The 18,044-nt window shown below is 54.2% G+C and overlaps 2 protein-coding genes across 3 annotated transcripts in view; both read left to right on the top strand.

Annotated features, from left to right (window-relative positions):
- The window catches only part of CCDC159 (coiled-coil domain containing 159), a 9,274-nt gene extending 1,601 nt beyond the window's left edge, over positions 1 to 7,673 (top strand). Inside the window, exons 2-12 of the mRNA XM_014592837.1 lie at positions 832 to 950; positions 1,047 to 1,276; positions 2,844 to 2,877; positions 3,082 to 3,170; positions 3,254 to 3,335; positions 3,501 to 3,696; positions 4,185 to 4,389; positions 5,914 to 6,203; positions 6,401 to 6,483; positions 7,301 to 7,411; positions 7,581 to 7,673. Coding sequence (XP_014448323.1) covers positions 832 to 950; positions 1,047 to 1,276; positions 2,844 to 2,877; positions 3,082 to 3,170; positions 3,254 to 3,335; positions 3,501 to 3,696; positions 4,185 to 4,389; positions 5,914 to 6,203; positions 6,401 to 6,483; positions 7,301 to 7,411; positions 7,581 to 7,585 — 1,444 coding nt within the window. The 3' untranslated portion in view covers positions 7,586 to 7,673. The remainder of the gene's footprint in view (positions 1 to 831; positions 951 to 1,046; positions 1,277 to 2,843; positions 2,878 to 3,081; positions 3,171 to 3,253; positions 3,336 to 3,500; positions 3,697 to 4,184; positions 4,390 to 5,913; positions 6,204 to 6,400; positions 6,484 to 7,300; positions 7,412 to 7,580) is intronic.
- Positions 7,674 to 9,372: 1,699 nt separating this feature from the next.
- Positions 9,373 to 18,044, top strand: part of PLPPR2 (phospholipid phosphatase related 2) — an 11,102-nt gene continuing 2,430 nt past the window's right edge. For both annotated transcript variants that reach the window (XM_006161508.3, XM_006161509.3), the window contains exons 1-6: positions 9,373 to 9,534; positions 10,403 to 10,482; positions 12,325 to 12,513; positions 12,625 to 12,760; positions 14,934 to 15,205; positions 16,157 to 16,333. In XM_006161508.3, coding sequence (XP_006161570.1) covers positions 10,417 to 10,482; positions 12,325 to 12,513; positions 12,625 to 12,760; positions 14,934 to 15,205; positions 16,157 to 16,333 — 840 coding nt within the window. In that variant the 5' untranslated portion in view covers positions 9,373 to 9,534; positions 10,403 to 10,416. The remainder of the gene's footprint in view (positions 9,535 to 10,402; positions 10,483 to 12,324; positions 12,514 to 12,624; positions 12,761 to 14,933; positions 15,206 to 16,156; positions 16,334 to 18,044) is intronic.

The following is an 18,044-nucleotide window of genomic DNA, read 5'->3' as shown; positions in this document are numbered from 1 at the left end:
ATCACTTCTCCTCCATTCTCCTCTCGGGATCTTGGGCACGCACGCACACGCGCCCGATGGGAGTTTTAAGCCACCGGGTCCGGGACACGAACCGCGGTCGACTACGTGGGAGTCCAGCGACATAGCCATTACGCTAACTGCTGGTTCCCCTGACTAGGGTTTTGAAGGGTGCCTAGGAGTCTTCCAGGCAGACTGAACCAGGGGAAGGATTTCAGGCAGAAACACCAACAAAAGCAACAGAGGAAAAAGGTCTAAAGGGTTTGGAAACTAGCTGAGTGTAACCCAGGGGCAAGATGCCCTTCACTTGGAAGTTTCCAGACAGACCTGCCTCTGTACCAGCCCTGACTATACTGGAGAGGGAAAGGGAGTGGGCATTACACCCAGAACTGAGTTCTTTCCTGTTTCCAGCCTCACCTAGCACAGGCTTGGACCTCAGTACAGCTAACTTTTTTTTTTTTTTTTGATATGTTTTTGCTATAGGGCGCATGTGCTCGCCAGAAAGACAGAGAGAGACAGAGAGATAGAAAGCAAGGAATCACCCCCTGGGGGGATGGTCACGCCACAATCCCTTCTCCTCCATTCTCCTCTTGGCATCTTGGGCATGCACGCACACACACCCGGCACGAGTTTAAGCCACCGGGTCCGGGACTTGAACCGTGGTCGACTACATGGGAGTCCAGCGACATAGCCATTACGCCAACTGCTGGTCCTGAAGCTGGGGGCATCTTTTACCCAGTCTCAGCTCCTCCTATGACTGAGGCCTCTCTTGGGCTTGGGGGTGTTGGGGCATAGGAGCAGGTCTCAAACTCACCCTGTCCCCTCTACTCACAGTGACCCTCTTTTGGCTGGCCTACCCCGGCACCCCAATTACTCTGTGTCTGGCCAGTCTTCATCTCCTTCACGCTCCAACGTGTGTCTGCCTGCTAACCGGAAAGGTGAAAAGTTCTGGGGTTCGTTGAGGGACTGTCCCAGGACTGGGGGACTGGGAGGAGCTGGGGAGGCAAGGAGTGCTCTGGGCTGTCCCTCAAGAAAGTCCTCACCCCTAGGCTCTTCATCAGATAAGACTTTGGACTGCACGACTCAGTGGTCCAGGATCTCAGAGCTCGAGAACTTGGGACCCGCTGCCTCTGAGGACACAGTGAGGAGTGTAGACGGCAGGCCAGGGCGGGGCTTGGGGCCTCAGCCACATGGGGCTCCTCCCACCTCCAACCCAGACCTGCAGAAGGACAGCTGTAACGACCAGAACTTTGTGAAGAGACATTACGACATAGCTAAGGTCACTGTCAACCCGGAAACCCCTAGGACTCCGAAAACCACTGCAATGTACCCGCCCGGGGCTTAGGGAAGGGGCCTGAGGGCAGGGGATCCGTCAGAAACACTCAGGGTTGCCTCTATGACCTGGTGGTTAAGATAGCTGGACCCTACATAGCTGACTGCATGGTTCAAGTCCCACTTAAGAATCCTTAAAATTGGGCTGGCAGGGGGCATGGTGGTTGAGGGCTCTGGATTCCCACAGGGCTGACTGCAGTTCGAGTCCTAGACCTGGCAGCTCTCTCTCTCTCTCCCTCTCATGAGTGCATGTTTCCTAGAGCCCAAGCTTTTAAATGATAATAAGTAAAATTAGGTCAATCTTTCTTTTTTTTTTTTTTTTTTGAGAGATTTTTGCTATAGGGCGCACGCACTCACTGGAGAGACAGAGAAACAGAAGGCAAGAAATCACCCCCCAGGGAGGATGGCCACGCCGCAATCCCTTCTCCTCCATTCTTCTTTCAGGATCTTGGTAATACACACACCTGTGCCCACCATGAGTTTCAAGCTGCCGGGTCTGGGACATGAACTGCGGTTGACCATGTGGGAGTCCAGTGATGTAACCATTACGCCATCTGCTGGTTGCTAAATAAATAACCCTTTTAAAAAATCCCCCAAAGAAAGGAGAGATGGAGAAGCTTTGGTGTAGTGACCATTTCCACAAGGAGTGCTTTCTCCTCTCCTCCTCTCTGTCTCTCTCTAGTGAGCGCACGCACCTTCTAGCTCAAAAACAAAACAAAACAACACACTTAGTGGTCTCAGCACCAAGAACAGCGCCCCCTTCTCCACAGGCTAATATCTTGAATGAATGGGAGGAAGATGTGGTTTGTGTCTCTACTGGTGTTTTGTCTGATTGCTTCTAGGTGATTTTGCGTGTGTGTCTGTGTGTTTGAGATGCATACGAGTGGATTCCCTGGGTCTCGCTCGTGACTTAGTGGACATGGCTGTATCTGAGGTTGCATGGCTGTGGTTGTGTGTTTTAGTGACTATGTGGATGGGTCTTGGATGCTATGGGTGCCCCCTACAGACATTGTCAATATCATTTTTCTTCTAACAAAGTTTTTTACCTGACTCCAAGCCAGAGACAGGGCTGGCACTGGGTAACAGGATGCTGGTTGAAGCATATTGGGATGAGCCACAGAAGTGCACCTCTGACCCTGTGCAAACCAAGGAGGTGCATGAATGTGCCTGGAAGCAGCTTTGCCTGCACCCATGGTTTGGAGCCCTCAGAATGCAAGAAACCTAACTCTTTTTGTTTAAAGAATGTTTCAATTTAATCATATTTGTTTATTTATTTATTTAATATTTATTTAATATTTGACCAGAGAGGAACAGAGAGAGAGAGAGAGAAAGGAAGCTGGCAAGACCAGGACTTGAACCATTGTCAGCCATGTGGGAGTCCAGTGCCCTTAACCACCATGCCACCTGCTGGCTCCAAGAGATCTAACTTTTGTCCAATCCTCCAACATGGGTGGCGGTGAACAGGGAAATAGCCTTGGAACAAATTTCTACTCCCCTCTTGTCCCCTTCCCTAGAAGCCCTTGGAGACCAGCTCTTCCAAAGTCAAAGGTGAGAACCCTAGGTCCCAACCAGACTGGGAAGACCTGCCAGTTCCCACCTTCCACTCTCTGCGCTAATGCCAGCTTACCCCCTGCCACTGCTGCTCACTCACCCCTGTCCTAGCCTCTCTGGGCCCCTTCTCCTACTCTGAGCCTCTGCTGAGCTCTGCCTAGCTTTTGCTCAGACCCGTCTCATCCTCCCCTCTGCCCACAGTGAAGTCCACCATGATGATTCCTGACTCCCAGAAGCTCCTGCGGTGTGAGCTGGAGTCACTAAAGAGCCAGCTACAGGCCCAGACCAAGGTGACCAGCCCCAGCAACCTCTACCCCGAGGTCCTCTGCTTGCCCTTCCTCCCTCCCTCCCAGGCCTGACCTCTTTCTCCCAGGCTTTCGAGTTCCTAAACCACTCTGTGACCATGTTGGAGAAGGAGAGCTGCCTGCAGCAAATCAAGATCCAGCAGCTTGAAGGTGAGGGCTGGCCCAGGTCCTGGTCAGGCTGGAGGCTGATCCTGCCAGGCCAGAGGAGGGGAGCTGGGAGAATCTGGATTCTGGGTCAAGGTCAGGTCAAGGTGAGGGGACCCTGGGTACCTCGCTGGGACTCAAGGCTCAGTCAAGGTCCTGCTCTCTCTGCAGAAGTGCTGAGCCCCCTGGGCCGCCAGGGCGAGAAGGAGGGACACAAACGGGGCGTGGAGCAGGGCCGGGAGGAGCTGTACGGGGCTCTGGCCCAAGGCCTGCAGGGACTGCAGAAGACCCTACGTGACAGTGAGGAGGTACAGCGGGCCCGCACCACCCGCTGTTTGCAGCTGCTGGCCCAAGAGATCCAGGATAGGTGGGTCTTGGAGGAGGACAGTCTGGAGGCTGCAGAGGGATGGGAGGCAAGAGGAGGACTCGAAGTGGGATTGGGAAAGTTCCAGAATCTTGGTTTAGGGGACAAAAGGAAGGGATGCATGGCTTGGCTTGGGGGAATGGGGAGGCCAGAAACTGGGAGATACGGGAAAGTGGAGGTGGGGTGGGAAGCTGCCCAGGAGATCCTGGCACTAGGAGGAGGCAGGGGAGGCCGAGGGGGTGGGAGGCTGGTGATGTGGGAGAGGCTGAGAGAATGAGAGGTTGGAGGTCAGGAGCAGAGGGTGGGCTGGGGGGATAGTAACAGGAGGGGGAAGTGGGCATGCAGGTGGGGTGAGGGGACAGAGTCTGGGGACCTGGGTGTTTGGCCAGACAGCGACCTGGAGGGGTGGAAAGCTTGGGGGATGGACCCAGGACCACTGGGAGGCCACAGGCTGGTCAGGGAGGGTGAGTCTAGGCTGTGTGTCCCCTCAGCAAGAAGTTCCTATGGGAGGAGCTGGAGTTGGTGCGGGAGGAGGTGACCTTCATCTACCAGAAGCTCCGTGAGTGTCCGACCCACAGCCTCAGGGGGGTCCTTCTGCAGCCCCTGTGCCCCATATCTACTATAATGCTTGTAAAACTATCTAAAAATGCCTCTAAGGAGGTCATGAGATCTAGACTGGTACCCACGGGGCTTGAGGTACTGGCCATGATGCTGTTTCTTTTAAATAATTAATTCATTATTTATTTTATTTATTAACTCATTTATTTTTTAATTTGACCAGAGAGAGACAGAAGGTAAGAGTGAGAGAGAGAGGAAGTGAGAAAGCAAGCCACCAGATTCAAGACTTGAACCCTCATCAGTCATGTGGGAGTGTCCAGCCCCTTAACCCACCACGCTGCCTGCTGGTCCCCCATAATACTGTTTATTAAGCCATGTGGAGTTAAAAACATTATTATTATTATTATTATTATTATTTCAACTCACCATAGAGAGCAGAGCCAGCCCATGGAGTGGTTAAAGTGGCTGGATCCCAAGAGACCAAATGTGGAGTTTAAAGCTACCATGTGGAACCAGCAGATGGCGTAATGGTTACGTCGCTGGACTCCCATGTTGCCCACTACGGTTCAAGTCCCAGACCCAGCAGTTCAAAACTCACACGGGGAGGGGGGAAAACAACAGTTGGTGTAATGGCTATGTCGCTGGACTCCCATGTTGCCCACTACGGTTCAAGTCCCAGACCCAGCAGTTCAAAACTCACACGGGGAGGGGGGAAAACAACAGTTGGTGTAATGGCTATGTCGCTGGACTCCCATGTTGCCCACTACGGTTCAAGTCCCAGACCCAGCAGTTCAAAACTCACACGGGGAGGGGGGAAAACAACAGTTGGTGTAATGGCTATGTCGCTGGACTCCCATGTAGTCGACCGCGGTTCGCATCCTAGACCCAGTGGCTTAAACTCACGCCGGGCACGTGTGCGTGCGTGCCCAAGATCCCGAGAGGAGGATGGAGGAGAAGGGATTGCACATGGCCATCCCTCTTGAGGGGGTGGCGATTTCTCTCTCTCTGTCTCTCTCTGTTTTTCTGGCGAGTGCATGCCCCCGATAGCAAAAAGCCCTCTTAAAAAAAAGACACAATGGGGCCGGCAGGTGGCGTGGTGGTTGAAGTGCCTGACTCCCACATGGCTGTGGTTCAAATCCTGAACCCAGTGGCTTGCTTTCTCACTTGCATCTTTCTCTGGTCAAGTTAAAAAAGAATAATGATAACGAATAAAACTATATATATAAAAATGTGTGAGACCAGCAGGTGGCATGGGAATTAAGGTGCTGGACTTGCACATGGGTTCCCACATGGCTCGAATCCCAGACCTGGTGGCTTGAAAATCACACCAGGCACTTGTGCATGAGTGCCCAAAACCTCAGGAGAGTGAAGAAGGGATTGCAGCATGGCCATCCCCCTGGGGAGTGATTTCTCATTTTCCCTCCCACTGTTTCTCTCTGTCTCTCTGGCGTTGACACACCCTATGGCAAAACAAAACAAAACAAACCCTCAAAAAAAAAAGTCCCACTGTGCACATGTGAGTGCATGCCCAAAATACCAAAAGGAAGGAGAAAAAGAGAAAAGAAGGGGTTGTGGGGAGATACTCTCTGTCTCTGTGTATCTCTCTGGTGAGAGAATGCACCCTCTGACAAATTAATTTTTTTTTTTTTGGTACTCACGCACACAGGCCAGGGGGGCTTTCCAAGCCACCTACCAGATCCAGACTCAAACCGAGCATCTGGCCATGCCGGAATCGGGTGTCTTAGCCACCACACCACCCAGCTGCCCCCGCCCGGCATCATTATTCGTGTCGCTCTTTCGTCCTCCCCCTCCCCCTCCTTCCCTGCCCAGGTCCTGACCAAGATGAAGCAGCAGGGCTTCGAGATGTCCTCGTGGCCGCTGACCGAGGAGGTGCCAGAGGGAGCCGATGACTGCTGGAAAGATGACCTCCAGAAGGAGCTGAGTGACATATGGTGATGTCCAGCCCCTAGCCTGGCCTCTGACCCCAACCTGCCCTGACCCACTACCCCAATCCAGGCCTGGCAGCAGCCACTGGAAACTGGAGCCCCAAGTCCAGACCTCCGCCTTCTCCCAGGACTGAACCCTCACCTTGCCTCCTGCCCACTCCCAAGCAGTCTCCCAGGGCCCCCATCTCCCTGTCTCCCTGCAGGTCTGCTGTACATGAGCTGCAGAACTCCATAGACGGCCTCGCCATGTCCTCGGGGTCCCGCCCCCGGGCCTCGAGCCTCAGGGGTAAGGGCGGCTGCAGCTTTCCTCAGGGGGGTGTGTTCAGATGTCCTGTTTGGGGAACATGTGTTGGGTCTTATGCTGGCGTTAGAGTAATGAGTCACCGGAAGTTTCATCCTAAGTCACTCAACAGTCAGGACCAGGACCAGCAGATGGGGTCATAGTTACATCGCTGGACTCCCACATGGCTGAATGCAGTTCGAATCCCAGACCTGGTGGCTTGAAACATGCCGGGTGTGTGTGCGTGAGTGCCCAAAATCCCAAGAAGAGACTGAAGGAGAGGGATTGCGTCATGGCCATCCCCCTGGGGGGTGATTTCTCGCTTTCTGTCTCTCTCTGTAGCTCTAGCAAGTGCATGTGCCATATGGGAAAAATCTCTCTAAAAAATAAAATTTTCAGGACCACTGGGATCTATCTTTCTTTTTTTTGAGAAAGAGATTTTTCCTATAGGGTGTGTGTGCTCGCCAGAGAGACAGAAAGCAAGAAATCACCCCCACGTGGGATGGCCATGCCACAATCCTTTCTCCTCCATTCTTCTCTTGGGATCTTGGGCATGCACGCACACACACACCCGATGTGAGTTTTAAGCTGCCAGGCCCGGGACTTGAACCACAGTCAACTACATGAGAGTCCAACGACATAGCCATTATGCCATCTGCTGGTCCCCCGGATCTTTCTCTAAGGGTCAATAGGGTGAGATTCGGTGATTCGGGGTCACTGAGATATGACACCAAAGGTCGCTGGCCCATATGGGGAGGTTACAAGAGGGTCACATTTGGGGGGTGAGGACGAAGGTCCGGAATTGCATCTGTCCCTCCTGCAGGCCACAAGGGACACCGGTGCTTGAGTCCTCCGCTCCCCTCTTGGGACTCAGACTCTGACTCGGATCGGCACTGGTACCACCCCACTTTCAGCAAGAGCCGATCCTTCCCTGGTGCGGACCCTCCCAGAACCCACCCCTCCATCCCTGCTTTCTGCCCTTGACTCCCACAGTCTAGACCTCCAGACCTTCCCAGCTCCCAGTCCGGACATCCGGTCTCTGAGCTGCAGCCTCCAGGTCCCCTGGACCTGGCAGAGCTCTGACCCGTCCTCTCTCTCTGCAGCTTGAGCAGCGGGACTGCTCTCCCTGAAGACCCCTCCAGAGAGAAAATAAACTAGCAGAGACCCTCCTCCGCCCTGGACTGCGCCTCTGTGTCCTGTGCCCAGACCCCCCACCCCAACACACACACGCCCCAATTTACTCCTCCGCGTTGACAAGGGAGTGAGACCCCAGAGCCATCTGGGATGTGCGGGGACGGCGTGAGACCCGAGCTCCCATATGACAAGGTCACCGTGGTCCGTGCATATAAGCCGCACTGGCTCCCTTTTTCCTGGGGGCCTGGTGATCTGGCGTGTCCCAGCGCCCTGATGGGGAAACTGAAGCCCCGGGAGGAGAGGGCGTGACTCAGGGTCATGCTCTGAAACCCCGACCTCGTCTTCCTCTCAGTGCTTCCCACCCCAGGGATCCCCCACTCTCGACCTCCGTTGCATTCTCTAGTCTCTGATCACACGCCCCGCCCCATAAAGAGGCCCCCACACCTCCCCGGCAGTGAGGCTCCGCCCCCACTGGGCTATGCAAATGAGCCCCGCAAGCCCCACATGCTTACTGGAGAGAGAGAGAGAGAGAGAGAGAGAGAGCGAGAGAAAGTGAGAAATCACTCTCCTGGGAGTGATGGTCACATTGTAATTCCCTTCTCCATTCCCTCTTGGGTTTTGGGCACACATACACACACGGCTGTTGTATTTTTCAAGTCACCAGGTCTGGGATCTATTTGCTCTGTCAGCCATGTGGGATCCAGCTGCCTTAACCTCTGCACCATCTGTTGCCCCCAAATAAGTTATTGAGCTGTCTCTTTGTTTGGTTCTCGAACCGCTTATTGTTTGAGATGGGTGAGAGATAGAGCTTTCTTTGTAAATTGGGAGAAAAGTGATTGCGAAGAAGAATGCATTACTAAAACATAATTATAATCCGTGTGTGTGTGTGTGTGTGTGTGTGAGACGGTGTCTCCTGCGACAGTCATTGTGGGGATCACCGATGGTGTGTGTGTGTGTGCGTGTGTGTCGGCTGTGATGGGCTGTCATCGGTGTGGCCGCTGTCACCGTGCCGCTAGCTCGGTGCCTGTACCCTGCGTGCATATGCCTTCCATTGTGTAGCGGCTCTGGTGTGTGCATCCCGACCTGTCTGTGGCTGTTGGTGTGTGTCTGCCGCAGCGCCCGGCTCCTGTGTGGCCGACCGGCTCCTCGGGGGAGTCTGTGTCACCGTCCATGTATGTGGCCCTGGGTGGCCATGTGGCTGTTGGTGGTGGATGGCAACCGTGTGTGACAGTGGCCGTCAGCATGGAGGAGAGACGGCTAATGGGAGTGCCTGTCATTGAGTACCTTGGAATGGGGGCGTGACTCTGTGACCGGCTCCGTGACCCCCCCACTGTGCGTGGAGACTACCCCGTGGGGGAGCTGGTGACCCTGGCTCTCCGGGTGAGGGCTGCGTGAGCTGTATGTGAGCCCGTGTGATCTGTGTCCTGGCGTGTCCCTCTGAAGACGTGTTCGCGTGTGGGGGGACTTGTTTGATCTGTGTGGGTGTCTGTGACAGGCCGTGCACACTGTCGTGTGTGTGTGTGTGTGTGTGTGCGCGCGGTTATATGCTGTGGGTGTTAGGCACCCGTCTGAATGAGCAGGCCTGTCTGGTTCACCACGAGGCTGACATGCAACACCCACTGGGTCCTTACGGTGAGATGGACCGCGTGGCATGGCGTGTGCGTGTGTGTGCGTGTGCACGTGTGTGTGATGTTCGGACTGGAGACCATGGCTGGGCATCTGGGACCTCTGGTGACCCTCGCCCCATGTGTCCCACTGCAGAGCGAGCCTCGTGAATGGGACACTGGACACTCACCTGCCTGGGTCTGGGTGTGCGCGTCCGCGTGATGGGGGCGGCCATCCCAACCCCGCGGGCCGCCAGGAGCGGCTGTGAGTCTGTTGGCGCGGCAGTGGACTGCAGGAAGCCATAGGGTACTTTGGAAGGTGAGCTCTGAGCAGGTGTGACTGGGGGCTCCTGAAACACTGGGGACTGAGGTTAGGCCGGGGGTGGGGGGACACGCGGCAGAACCAGAGGCAGACGGGCTGGGTGGAAGCGGAGGAGGGACAGGCAGCTGGGAGAGAGGGAGGGCCTGGCTCTCAGCCCACACCAGACACCACAGCCGGCTGGGAACAAGAGAGGGGGCCCAGGTGGAGGCCATGCAGAAAGGGGCTCCGGGAACGGAGACATAAAACCCAGGATCTCCTGGGGAAAGGTGATGGGGTCCCTTAAGAACCGGGGTGGAGGCATCAGCAGGTACTGTGGTGGTGAAGGTGCTGGATTCCCACATGACTGACCACGGTTCGAGTACCAGACCCGGTGGCTTGAAAATCACACTGGGTACCAAGTGCGTGTGTGCCCAAGAACCGGGATTGCAGTGTGGCCATCCACCTTGAGAGAGTGATTCCTCACTTTCCCTCTCTTTGACTCTCTCTCTCTGGCAAGTGCACACGCCCTATGGCAATAACCTAAAAGAAAAAGAAAAAAAAAAACTGGGGTGTAGACTCTTCTAAATGCCATGGGGGAGAAATCCCTATAATGCTGGAGAAATCTCTTGCCAGGGCTCGGGGGTCCTTCTAAAAGGCCTGGCATCAGAATCTCCTACGTCGGCTACAGGGGTCTCCAATGGGCAGGGTCAGGGACGAGTGGGGCGGAGCTTGGATTGCAGAGGCGTGGCCAGAAGGCGCAGGGGGTGGAGTCAGGGTCCTTGGGGTGTGGACAGAGGACTCAACAATCCGGCCAGGGTCCCCAAGAGCTAAGACTTTCTCTAGGCCACAGCCTGGAACTCCTACCTTCGCCCCCCCCCCCCCCCAGGCCCTGCCTTCACCATGGCGGGAGGGAGACCCCACTTGAAGAGGAGTTTTTCCATCATTCCGTGCTTTGTCTTCGTGGAGGTAAGGATTCTGGCATCTCTTTCTGAGGGCACGCCCTTGTGTTTCCATCTCTGCCGAACCGCGGGGTGTCCATCTCTGCCAGGTCCCCTCTACCTGACTCATTTTTCCATTTTCCAGGCTCCAGCCCTACTGTCTCTCCCCCTGATCTCTCGCTCCCTGGCTCTCTGGGGACTCCATTGTTGTCCCCTGTCTCTTGAGCAGTGGTAAGGAGCCTGGATTCAGAAGTGACACTCTCTGAGTTCCAATCTCACTTTGTCCCATATGGGACTCTGAGCACCTCAATGACCTTCGGAAGCCTCAGTTTCCTCATCTGTAAATGGGCCTAACCTAGAGCCCCTCTCTTCTAGGGTTGTTATGAAGGTAAAAATGTATTCATTCAAGCCAGCCCCATAGCCTAGTGGTTAAGGGAGCTGGATCCCATGTGGCCAACTCTACTGTTCAAGTCCTGGACCTGGAGGAGAAGGGATTGTGATGCGGCCATCCCCCTACGGGGTGATTTCTCATTTTCCCTCTCTCGCTCACCATCTCTCTCTAGCAAACTCGTGTCCTATGGGAAAAAATTTACAAAAAGAAAAAAAAAATAGAGTTCAGTCCAAAATCCTAACAGGATGAAGAAACAGAGGAGAGGGGCCAGCAGAGGGCATGGTGGTTAAGGTGCTGGACTCCCACATGGCTGACTGCAGTTCAAGTCCCAGACCTGGTGGCTTGCTTTTCTCTCTCTAATGAATCAAAATAAGAAGAATGAGAATAAATAAAAGAAATATTAAAAAGGAATTATTTTATTTAACTTTATTTATTTATTTTTAATTGGATCAGAGAGGGACAGAGAGAGAGAGAGGAAAGCAAGAAAGTAAGCCACCAGGTTCAGGACTTGAACCACGGTCGGCCATGTAGCAGCCCAGCAAGCGCCCTTAACCACCATGCCACCTGCCAGCCCTAAACAAATCATTAAAAACAAATAAATAAATGGGGGAGGAAGGATTGCACATGACCACGCCCCTTTGGGGAGTGCTCTCGCTCTCTCTCTCTCTCTCGGGTCTCTCTGGCAAGTGTACTCGCTCTCTGGCAACTAAAACCAAATATGTATGAATTCATGGAAGAGACTTAGTGTGACATCCTGCCCCACAGTAAGGGTTATGCCCGTGACAACCAATGGTACTTCCCCTGCTCTTATTTCTTTTTATTTGGGCTGTCCCCGACACCTACTCTTTCTCTCCTCACTCCCCCCTGTCTTCCCCCTCTGAGCCTTGGCTCTGTTTTCTCTCTCCCCCAAGTCCTATCTCCTGTCTCTACTGTTCCCTCCCTTCCCTCTTTTTCTCCTTTCCCTTCCCCTCCTCTTTCTTACTCCTCTCTCTCTCTCTCTCTCTCTGTTTCTCCAAACCCAGATCCTGTTCTCCTCTCTGCTCCCCCTGCTCCATCTCTCTCTCTGTTTCTCCTCCTCATCTTGGTCTATTTCCATTTTCCAGCTTCTGCCTCTCTCATTGCCCCTCTCTCTGTCTCTGTGTCTCTGTTTCTGTCTCTCTCTTTTAAAAATTGTATTTTAACCATAGAACCTGTGCATTCTCCAGAGAGAGACACAAAGAGAGGGAAAGTGAGAAGTCCCCCCCGGGGGGATGGCCATGGAGCAATTCCTTCTCCATGCTCCTCTCAGGATTTGGGGCACACATGCATATGCACCTGGTGTGATTTTCATGCCTCCGGGTCCAGGACTCGAACCATGCGGTCAGCCATGTGGGATCCAGCACCCCAACCACCAATTCCACCTGCCGACTCGTGTGTCTCTGCCACTTCAGCCCTCACCTCACCCTCTCTCTTTTCTTTGGGCACCCTGCTGGGTGGCAGTCGGTGCTGCTGGGCGTCGTGGTCCTGCTTGCTTACCGCCTGGAGTTCACGGACACGTTCCCCGTGCACACGCAAGGGTTCTTCTGCTATGACAGTACCTATGCCAAGCCCTACCCGGGGCCTGAGGCTACCAGCCGGGCACCTCCAGCACTCATCTACGCCCTGGTCACGGCTGGGCCCACCCTCACGGTAAGACTGTGGGGGTCTCCGGTCGGATGATGTGGTAGGAGGGGCAGGGTGGGTGGTGCTGGAGAGCTGGGCTTGCAGGCCAGGAAGACCCCACCTTGGTCTTGCCCACAGATCCTGCTGGGTGAGCTGGCGCGTGCCTTTTTCCCCGTACCACCCTCAGCTGTCCCCGTCATCGGCGAGAGCACCATCGTGTCGGGGGCCTGCTGCCGCTTCAGCCCCCCACTGCGGAGGCTGGTCCGCTTCCTGGGTGAGACATGAACCCCGGGGTCAACCTCACGGTGACAGGGAGGGTGTTGGGTGCAAAGGCCATGGAGGTGGGCCATAATAAGAATCCCAAGTGAGAGGCCAGCTGGTCATGTAGTGTTTAAGGCGCTGGATCCCACATGGCCCACTGCATGGTTCAAGTCCCCAGTGCAGCAGCTTGAAAATCACACTGGATGCGTGTGTGTGCATGCCCACAATCTCAAGAGGAAAATGGGGGAGAACGGATTGTGGCATGGTCATCCCCCCAGGGGGGTGCTTTCTCACTTTCCCTCTCTCTATGTCTCTGTGTCTCTTCAGCAAGTGCAAGCACTCTATGGCCAAAATCCCCCAAGAAAACAGAATTCCAGGCAAGGAACGAGGGCCTGGAATTACCATGATGGGGGCCTCAAGGGGCAAAGACCAGACATCACGGAGGTCCCAGGAATAGGAGTGGAGCCTAATCCAACATGATAGCAAGTGTAGCAGGGGGGGCTTTTAAAATGCCACAAGGGGAAGGGCAGGTAGCACAGTAGTTGGAGTGCTGGACTCCCACGTGGTCAACCACGGTTCGAGTACCGGACCTAGCGGCTTCCTTCCTCATTTTCCCTCTCTCTCTGTCTCCCTCTGGTTAAATTAAAAAAAAAAAAAAAAAAAGATAAAATAATAATAACAACAATGGGGCCAACAAGTGGCGTGGTGGTTAGGGACGCTGAATTCCCACAAGGCTGACCATGGTTTGAGTCCTGGACCTAGTGGCTTGCTTTCTCACTTTCTTCTGTCTTGCTCTGTCCCTCTATGGTCAAATTACATAAATAAATAAAGCTAACTAAAATAATGTAATAGGAATAATAACAAATACAATAAATAGTTTTAAAAATAAAATAGAATTCTACAAGGCGGGCTGGATCCACGGTCTGGTGGTTTAGACAGCCAGATCCCACACGTGGCTGCTGGTGCAGTTCAAATCCTAGCTCCGGTGGCTTGACAGGTGCACCAGATGCATGTGCGTGTATGCCTAAAATCATAGCGGGGTGGAGAAGCGGAGAAGGGGTCTCGTGAGCATGCCCGGGAAGGGGTGCTTTATGTCTCTCTGTCTTTGTGGCAAGTACCCGTGCCCTCTGACAATTAAAAAAAAAAAAATGCCACAGGGCCAGCAGGTGACTCAGTGGTTAAGGTGCTGGACTCCCACATGGCCATCCCCAGTTCAAGGCCCAGACCTGGTGGCTTGCTTTCTCACTTTCTCTTTCTCTCTGTCTCTGGTCAAATTAAAAAATAATAACAAATAAAACAAAACATCTTTAAAAAAAAGAAAGAAAGGCCACAAGGGTAACCTCAGATGGAAAACAGGGAGACAGGCACAGGCCAGATGCAATGGGAGGAAGGGAGAGGGGAGTACAGTTGTGTTTTAGATGGTGTCCAAGCCTCCACTAGTGGCCATGGAGCCTGGAAGTGGGCTGCAGAGGTCATCTGTAATGGTGGGCCCGTTGGCAGAGGCCTGAGTGGTCCAGGAATGAGGGAGCCAAGGGCAGAGTGCTTGCTGGGGGTGAGAGGGGTAGTTCAAACATAATGGGATTCCAAGGGAGGGAGGGCCCGCTCTCCATATAGTGGTAATCCCAGGGGGACAGAGGCCAGGTGTACTGTACTGAAGGTCTCAGGACCAGAAAGCCAGAATGCCCTGGTGGGGGTCCCAAGGGATGGGGGACCTTGGCTCCAATAATGAGGCCCAAGACATGTTTTTCTTTTTCTTTTCTTCTTCTTTTTTTTTTTTGGAGAAGTTTTTACTATAGGGCGCGTGCGCTCGCCAGAAAGACAGAGACAAAGACAGAAAGCGAGAAATCACCCCCCATGGAGGATGGCCACACCGCAATCCCTTCTCCTCTCGGGATTCTCCTCTCGGGATCTTGGGCACGCACGCACACGTGCCCAGCGTGAGTTTAAGCCACGGGATCTGGGGCACGCACGCACACGTGCCCAGCGTGAGTTTAAGCCACCGGGTCCGGGACTCGAACCACGGTCAACTACATGGGATTCCAGCCACATAGCCATTACGCTAACTGCTGGTCCCCCCAAGGCATGTTTTAATGGCCATCACAGGAACAGGGAGATAAGAGGCCCTATGGAAGCATACGGGGACCCTCAGGCCTCCAGGGCATGAATCTCTCTTCCTCCATCCCCAGGGGTCTACTCCTTCGGCCTCTTCACCACGACTATCTTCGCCAACGCGGGGCAGGTGGTGACCGGCAACCCCACGCCGCACTTCCTATCCGTGTGCCGCCCCAACTACACGGCCCTGGGCTGCCCGCCGCCGTCGCCAGACCGACCGGGGCCCGATCGCTTCGTCACAGACCAGGGCGCCTGTGCCGGCAGCCCCAGCCTGGTGGCCGCGGCGCGCCGTGCCTTCCCCTGCAAGGACGCGGCCCTCTGCGCCTATGCGGTCACCTATACGGCGGTGAGCCTGAGCCAGGGGAGCTGCGGGGGTTGGAAAGGAGGGCGCGAGGTCGTGGGTGGCCAGCTACCTGGAGGCCACCGGGAATAAAGCCACCGACTGCTCCCAGGTGTGAGGCCACGCCTAGGGGCCATGGCACGCCCCCGGGGCGGAGCCTACCCATTGGAGACTCTGACTCCTCCCCTCTGATCCTGGCCACGCCCCCGAATGTAAGACTCACTGTGTCCATTGGCTGTGCCGCTTGTGCCTGGCCACGCCTCCTGGCTCCGTCATGCCACGCCCCAGGGACGGTGGTGTCTCCACCTTTAGGAACGAGATATTGTCCCTGGAAAACTGGATTCCGAGCCCCTGGAGCCTAGCTAGGTCCCCATGATGCTACAAGCCCTGGATATTGACCCGGAGACCAGGCGGGTGGGTTTTGACTCTGTTCCCTGGACCACGTTCCCCGCACTGGGGGCCTCCTTCCGCCTTGTGTCTCTGGCTAAGTCCCTTACTTTTGACCTTGCTGGGACTTCTAACTCTGTCTCCGGTATTTTCCCGGCCATACCCCAATTGCTTTGCTTCTCACTCTGACAGGGTCCTCTGGGGCTCAGGGACTCTCCTCCTGAAGGTCTGGACCTGCCCCTTTCGTCCTGACTCCACCCTCCTCTTCCTGGCCACGCCCCCATCCAGCCAATGTCATTTCCCGATCTGTGACCCTACCTGGAACACCAGGGCCCCAGACCTTGTCGGTCTCACTCTTTGGCGCTTTGACTACGCTCCCTACCATGGGACTCCATGATCCGACACCTGATGGCTCTCTTGCCCTTATGGTCACGCCCTTCTGCAAGAGCCCGCTAGGAGGCCTAACTAGCCTTGGTTTTCCCGCCACCCCTGCATCCTGAAATGCAGTGTCCACTTTGGTTCGGCGACTTGGGCATCACTTTTGTCCCCTGATCGATTCGCCTCCCGCAGATGTACGTGACCCTCGTGTTCCGCGTGAAGGGCTCGCGCTTGGTCAAACCCTCGCTCTGCCTGGCCCTGCTGTGTCCCGCGTTCCTGGTGGGCGTGGTCCGCGTGGCTGAGTACCGCAACCACTGGTCCGACGTGCTGGCCGGCTTCCTGACCGGGGCGGCCATCGCTACCTTCCTGGTGAGCCCCTTCCTTACCCAGCCTGACATGGGTACCCCCTCATCAGCCTCCTTCAGGATTGCATGATGGGGGACCAACAGTTAGTGTAATGGCTATGTCGCTGGACTCCCATGTAGCCAGCCAATTGCGGTTCGAGTCCCGGACCCAGTGGCTTAAACTCACGCCGGGCGCATGTGCATGTGTGCCCACGATCCCAAGAGGAAAATGGAGAAGGAATTGCGGCGTGGCCAAATTAGGGCGTGGACTTCGCCCGGGGGGGGGGAGGTGATTTCTCATTTTCTGTCTCTCTGTATCTCTCTGTCTCTCTGATGAACGTAAGCACCCTATAGCAAAAACCTCTTCAAAAAAAATAAAAAGAAAAAGGCTTGCATGATGGTGAAAGATTGCATGATGCTGAAAGGTGTGGACACAGTACTTGACCTTGGGATGGCTACTTAACCTTACCGTGCCTGGGACAACCAGAGCAGGGTGAGGTCCTTCCTCGAGTACACTTTAAGGGAAGGGACACCAGAACATGTAGCAAGAAAGATAAGGGTTTTTTTCCTAAGAATTATTTTATTTAACTTTATTTACTTATTTACTTATTTTAATTTGTCCAGAGAGGGGACACTGGGGGTGGGGGGGTTTGTGAGGGGTGAGAAAGCAAGCTGCCAGGTCCGATAATCGAGATAATCGAACCGTGGTCGGCCATGTGGGAGTCCAGCACCCTTAACCACCACACCACCTGCTGGCCCCACAAGGTAAGTATCTTCTTTCTAAAGAATTATTTCTTTAATTTTATTTATTCATTCATTCCTTTTAATTCGATCAAAGAGAGATACACACAGAGAGAGAAGGAAAGTGAGAAAGCAAGCCACCAGGTCCAGGACTTGAACTGTGCTCACCCATGTGAGAGTGTTCAGTGCCTCAACCATCATCCCACCTGTTGACCTCAAAAGATTCGTATTTGTGTGTGTGTGTGTTATAGGGCATTTGCTCTGACCAGAAAGACAGAGAGAGACAGAGAGACAGAAAGTGAGAAATCACCCCCCAGGGGGGATGGTCACGCCGCAATCCCTTCTCCTCCATTCTCCTCTTGGGATCTTGGGCACGCATGCACACGCGCCTGGAGTGAGTTTAAGCCACTGGGTCTGGAACTCGAATCACAGTCAACTACATGGAAGTTCAGCAATATAGCCATTACGCTAACTGCTGATCCCCCAAGATACGTATTTTAATGAAAGTTTTTTAAATAAAAATTAGTGCAAAAGAACCACATACACTGTAAAGAGAGAATCCAATCCTTCTCTTGTTCAACTTGACTTTACGTGCCTCACCCAAGGCCTGGTTCTGTGGAATAAATAAGATTAGTACCTACCTCTTAGTAAAGTGGGAAGAAGAGGCCCAGCAGGTAGCATGGTAGCCAGTGCACTGAATACTCAGGGCTGACTGGTTCCAGTCCTGGGTCCAGTGGCTTGAAAAACATGCTGGGCACATGTGGGTGTGTGCCCAAAATCTGGGGAGGAGAATGGAGAAGGAATTGCAGAGTGGCCATCCTTCTTGGAGGGTGTATTCCCCCTCCCCCTCCTGCAAGTTCATACCTGCCCGATGACAAGAGAAGAAAAAAAGAAAAAGTGGCAGGGCTAGCAAGTGGCATGGTAGTTAAGGTGCTAGACTCCCATATGGCTGACTGTGGTTCAAGTCCCAGACCTGGTGGCTTGCTTTCTCACAC

The sequence above is a fragment of the Tupaia chinensis genome, unplaced genomic scaffold, assembly GCF_000334495.1.
Source record: "Tupaia chinensis unplaced genomic scaffold, TupChi_1.0 Scaffold138665_1, whole genome shotgun sequence".
In the NCBI taxonomy this organism is placed as follows: Eukaryota; Metazoa; Chordata; class Mammalia; order Scandentia; family Tupaiidae; genus Tupaia; species Tupaia belangeri.
The sequence above is the reverse complement of the archived record's forward strand: the minus strand, read 5'-3'. Positions and strand labels throughout refer to the sequence as shown.